At 59.1% G+C, this 5,212-nt stretch overlaps 1 protein-coding gene across 3 annotated transcripts in view; it reads right to left on the bottom strand.

Moving 5' to 3' along the window:
• Window positions 1-648: 648 nt before the first annotated feature.
• The window catches only part of DYNC2I1 (dynein 2 intermediate chain 1), a 76,085-nt gene continuing 71,521 nt past the window's right edge, over window positions 649-5,212 (bottom strand). For 2 of the 3 annotated variants that reach the window (XM_077761477.1, XM_077761457.1), the window contains exon 25: window positions 807-1,305. Coding sequence is in view for 1 of the 3 variants with exons in the window: in XM_077761457.1 (XP_077617583.1) it covers window positions 1,266-1,305 (40 nt within the window). In the remaining 2 variants the exon portion in view is untranslated. Of the gene's footprint in view, window positions 699-806; window positions 1,306-5,212 lie in introns of those variants that run through there. The other variant, XR_013334488.1, reaches the window with a different exon arrangement.

Below are 5,212 nucleotides of genomic sequence, written 5' to 3'. Positions count from 1 at the left end.
TGCTTTCCGCCGGGACTGGGGGGGCCTCTCTTGCCTCCACCTCTAGAAAAAGCTTGTGAAATTCCAGTCCACCACAGCCTCACCATTAACTCTCCCTAAGGCTCCTGTCCTCAGTCGGGTGGCACCGGACACTCAGCCCTGCACTCAGACCCTCCTCCGCCTGCCCCGCCCACCCCTCAGGACCCCAGAGCTCACGGCTCCTTCACACTCCTCGCCTGCTCGCACGCTGGGCCGCTCAGAAGATCCCGCCTCCAGAAAGCATCTCCTCCACCGGGAGACAGAACCCACCACGGGCCCTTTGCAACCCCATGCCCTACGCTGGCTTCCCAGCTGGGAGGGTTCTCAGAAGTGTGTCTTAACCTTATGCTTATAAAATCCAGAGCATAAATGGTCCAGGCGTCGGCATCACAGTCTGAGGACTCCATGCAGTGGTGCAGAATTACCTGGAAACCTTGGGCACCTGCTGGGAAACTGGGCTAATGCTCTTGTGGTCTGTGGCCAGATGACGCAGACAGAGCTGCAGGGTCATCCAACAGAACACCGGGCTCCTTCTCCACAGGTTTCCACGTCTGCGGGACCTAACAGCACGTGGCCCTGGGGGCACCAATACATCTTTGCCTAATGAGACAGCAACATGGCGTGGCCTGTAGAAATGATCCCCTTTGAATCTTTGTTTTTTTTAAATGTTTTATTTATTTCTAGGAGAGAGAGAGAGACAGCGTGAGCAGGGGAGGGTCAGAGAGAGAGGGAGTCACAGACTGAAACAGGCTCCAGGCTCTGAGCTGGCAGTCAGCACAGAGCCCGACGCGGGGCTCGAACCCACGAACCGCGAGATCATGACCTGAGCGAAAGTCGGATGCTCAACCGACTAAGCCACCCAGGCGCCCCACCTTTGAATCTTTCTTACAAAGGTCGGCACCGCCGTCAGCTTCAAGGGGGCCATCCGCAGCCCCTGTCCCCCGTGGCAAGCCCACTCCGGCCCTCACCAGAGGCTGGGGAACGGGCCTGAATCTGCACCCCAAGTGCGCAGCTGCGGGAGGGCGTGGACCCCCCCGCCGGATCAGGCGTGCGCCCTCTTCGGGCTCATTTGTTCCCACTTGGGTGTCGTTCTCAAGTCCGTGCTTTCTCTCAGAATGGAGATAAGGACTCTTGCAAGGAAGGTCTTGGCAACATGCTTGTTTATGGTTTCTGTTTGAATTTGCACAGGTCTCTGTGGGTCACCGCAGGCGGTGCTCGGACGAGAAGGTTAGAGATAATTGGACTAATTATAAGTGTCCTTCCTGTTGTCTGTCACCCAGCAGCCATCTGTGGAGAAAAATGCAAAGTCTGGTCTACAAGAACCACAGAGCTGATCACAGGGAGGAAAGTCATCACAGACCCCTCCTTGCAAAAGGGAACCATTCAGCATCTTCAAGAACCCAACGAGGCTCAACAGGGGTGTTTGTGAATCCCCATGGGGAGCTCCTCCCCTGCCTAGACCCTGGAGAGGTTTGAGAAGGTACGTTTAACAAGCTATTGGGAAGGGATGGACGAGCGGGAGTCAGACCACGTGAGTCACGCCTGCACCCCCCCTCCCCCCGGGAAGAGCTGGGCAGGAACCACTGCTGGGTGAGCCTTGGTGCGGACAGGAGAGCGGCCATTCTGCGTGCTGACCGACCGCCCAGGGAATGTTCGCTCTGTCTCGGGAAACTGCACAGAAAACCATCCATGTTGACAGCAGGACGGAAAGGTTTGCTGAAACAGGACAGTGAATGTGCACCTTTTGTAAACACCCATTCCTTGGGGTGTGGACGCCCCAGGTGAGGTGTGGCAGAGCTCGTGGTTTCCCGCAGGTTTCAGGGCAAGCCCGTGGATTTTCCTACGCCCCCCACCCTCTGGCTTTCTGTGCCAGCCGCTGCCCAGATAGCAGGTCCAAACATCAGTCCCTCTGCTGACACCGCTCTGCTCTTCAGCAAATAGCAGCTGCTTTGACGAATATCGCTTGTCCTTACTATGGGCTTTTCCTCCTTCCAGCAAATGTTTAGGAGATGTGTCAACTGACAAATGATACAGTGTTGCAACTTATGACTCGTCCACTCTGCCACCAACGAGCAGGTGTTTCCCAGTCCTGGACCAACTCCAGGAGGAAAAATGTTTTCAGTTCCTCCTCTTGGGGGTCCTCTCCCCCTCTCCCAGCCATCGCCCCCCCGCATGTCTGTTGTGCTTCAGGTCAAGAACCCCACGTCCAGCCCCTCTCTTGGCCTTCCATCTGCCACTTGGAGCCACGGCAATCCACGCATCCTACATATAACAAGACTGAAGATATTTGCAAAAAGAGCCTAATTTGGGGGAGTTGGAAAACATGATGTCCATGATTTTATGTGGCTTATTCCACGAGGAGCGTCTCTAACTCACAGTGACATGCAGATGGCACGGAGAAAGGCAGGTGCTAGCCTCCCCCACGTTCCCCATCTGCCCCCCAGGCCTGCCTGCTCCCCTCCACCCGCTCTCTGCCTGGGGTGGCCCCTGCAAGCACCCGGCCCCTCGCCCAAAACCACATTCAGGACAGGGAAAGGGAGGTGGGGGGTTGAGTCCCTGCCAGATGGCCTCAAGCCGCCCACGCCCCTCACACCAGGGTCTCTGCACACGGAAGTGACCCCTTCTCAAAGGCCCCAGTGAAGGTGCCAGGTGTCCCTGCTGGGAGCCTGACTGATTAAATAAAATGTGACTCATCCACATAGGCTTTGCCTTTTATACACAAATGACCAGGCGTGGAATTATACCCATTAGCCAAGGGTTCGAGGAGACAAATTTAGAGAAAAGGCCATTTCTAGGCCACATCTCATCAGCGTACCTGCAGCTGACTCATCGTTAGCTGTGACGATGACCCTCGCTGGCCCACAGGCCAGAGCCGAGGACACAGGTGCTGGTGGCCTGCAGTGGCTCCTCAGACACTTGGGCAAGCAGCCCCTCTCCCCTCTGCCCTGCATGCCTCTCCTGGACACTCCCTTTGCCCACTGAGGGAACACGGGGAACAGAATGGGGGAAGCAAGAAAGATGCAGAAGAGGAGATGTTGTCACGCACCACTGACAGCGGCTCCTCCTCACCTTGACCCTGACACTGGACCCCTCCTCTCAGCTTCCTCTCCAACCTCCACAAAGCTAGCAGTCACGGAAGACCACGGCACACAGCCCAGAAGTTACTGACAATTTCGCAGGCAACTTGGAGGCAGTGGCACAAAGATGGACGTTGCCAGAACCAGTCAAGGCACATGACCTTGGACGCAGGAAGAGTTGTTTCAGGCCCAGTGACCAGGTGTGGGGCGAAACGGGGAGGCCAGTCCCTCCCTCGGCCACCAGGCCACACAGCTTTGGGGACAGGCCTTTGTGGGGTTCTCTGATGTTCACCAACAGAGGTGAACCCCCAGTGGGAGTGGGTGCACGGTGGGCAGCCAAGCCTCCGGAGGTTGGGAATGGACGGGAACACCGGCCGGGAGGCCCAGGGCAGCCAGGGGGACAAACAGAAACTCACCAAGGGAGTGAGCTGTTGCTGCGGCAAATGTGTGACAGAGTAAACCAGAAGCCAGGAGAAGTGGTCTTATTCCCACAATAAACTTCTCTTTCCCCTCAAAGACTAACACGTGCGGCGCCTGCTGGTGGCCAGAAGGAGCGCCAGCGACGGTGGTCTTGGGCTCTGGATGCAGGGCGAAGCCCCAGGGTCTCAGGTCACACACTCGGCTACTGGAGAACGTGCACTCCTCACGGAATGCTTTATGAAACTTCAAATTCCACGGAATCCAGATGTCCTTTCCTGGGGCCCTCCAGCCTCACACGGCCACGTTTTCCATTTCCAGCTAATGTAAAGTTTTACGGGACACGGAACATCCGACGCCCCTGCGACGAGCATCCAGGGGGCCGCGCGTCCTTGTGGTGGGAGTGGCACTGGCTGGAGAGCCCGGGTGGGGGGCTTGGGGGCTGTCGTGAGAGAGCCTTTCCACTCCGGAGCCTGGCTTCTTACTGCTGGCACCGGGCTGACTCGGGAGGGAGGCAGGAGGGTCAGTGTGGCCCACGGGCCGGGGTGGGGGAGGTGCAGAGCCGGCTGACGGGCGCCGGGACACGGTACCAGGACAAGGTGGGTGGCCCCCAGCCGCAGCTTCCCGCTGACGGAAGGCACAGTGACTGTGCCCACGCTCGACGGGCCAGCGGTTCCGCGAGTGCTCTTGTGAGGGGCTGAGTGAGGCCAGGGTGCAAACCAGCACCTACTGAGTCCCAAACATGCTGCCACCAGGTGAGAAGCTGCCAGAGGCTGTGACCAAGTGCCCTGCGGTGGCTGCCCTGAGCCGCCAGAGGCTGGACCGGATCCTGGAGAACTCCCTGCTGGCCCGGGCGTCCCCACCGCGTCCCCACCACAGCCGCGGGGAACAGGGCGGTGCCATCCCTGGGGGAGTTCAGGGGGCTGCAAGGTAAGCAAATAGCTGGAAGCTGCCGGAAAAGTGTCCCCGGTCGTGCTGCTCCTTCTGGGCAAAGATGTCAACTCTCCCTGAAGCAGGGGAAGGGGAAGCGGCGTTTTCACAAGCTTGGTCTTGTGTCGCGCTCACATGTAACAGTGAAGCGTCCACTTAACGGCATTTTTGTCGTGTGGCCCCTATGGCAGTAACCTCACGCGCCCCAGGCTCGGGTGACACGTGCCAGGTGAAGACAGGGGGCTCGCCCGAAGGCTGGTGGAGTAGGAGAGTCTGCCAGGCGACTCAGCTTCCCAGGGACTAACCGCCGGTCCCACTGGCATCAGCACCTGCGCCCAGTGGGGAGGGGCCTCGCTGCCAGCTGGTACTTTCCAAACNCCCTCAGGGCACCTCGTGGGTCTGCGAACGGAAGTCCTTTTCATCCACGTGAAGGCCCTCTGCCCGCACCCTCCCTGATGGCTCAGCCCCGACAGCGTGGAGGCCACAGGCCGGGGCTCGCCTCGCTCTGCAAGCTGCTGTCTCGTCGGATAAAGAGGCTTCGTTCCCGGAGGAGAATCCCAGGAAGGCACAGTGTGTGATAAATGGCCTTGCTGAGCTGGGAGCCTGCCCCTCGGAGCAGCACAGTGCACCTCTCGGACGAGGTGTGGGCGAGGGCCCCCCTGAACTGGGCTCCAGAGAGCAGTGTCATCCGCCTGGGCACGTCTGCGCAGCGGGCATGACTAAGGCCCCGACAACGGAGGGGTTCAGAGCACGGCAGCAGCCACTGCCAC

Source organism: Crocuta crocuta, unplaced genomic scaffold (genome assembly GCF_008692635.1).
Source record: "Crocuta crocuta isolate KB4526 unplaced genomic scaffold, BGI_CrCroc_1.0 scaffold408, whole genome shotgun sequence".
In the NCBI taxonomy this organism is placed as follows: domain Eukaryota; kingdom Metazoa; phylum Chordata; class Mammalia; order Carnivora; family Hyaenidae; genus Crocuta; species Crocuta crocuta.
Note: the sequence above shows the minus strand (reverse complement) of the source record. Positions and strands in the feature narration are given on the sequence as shown.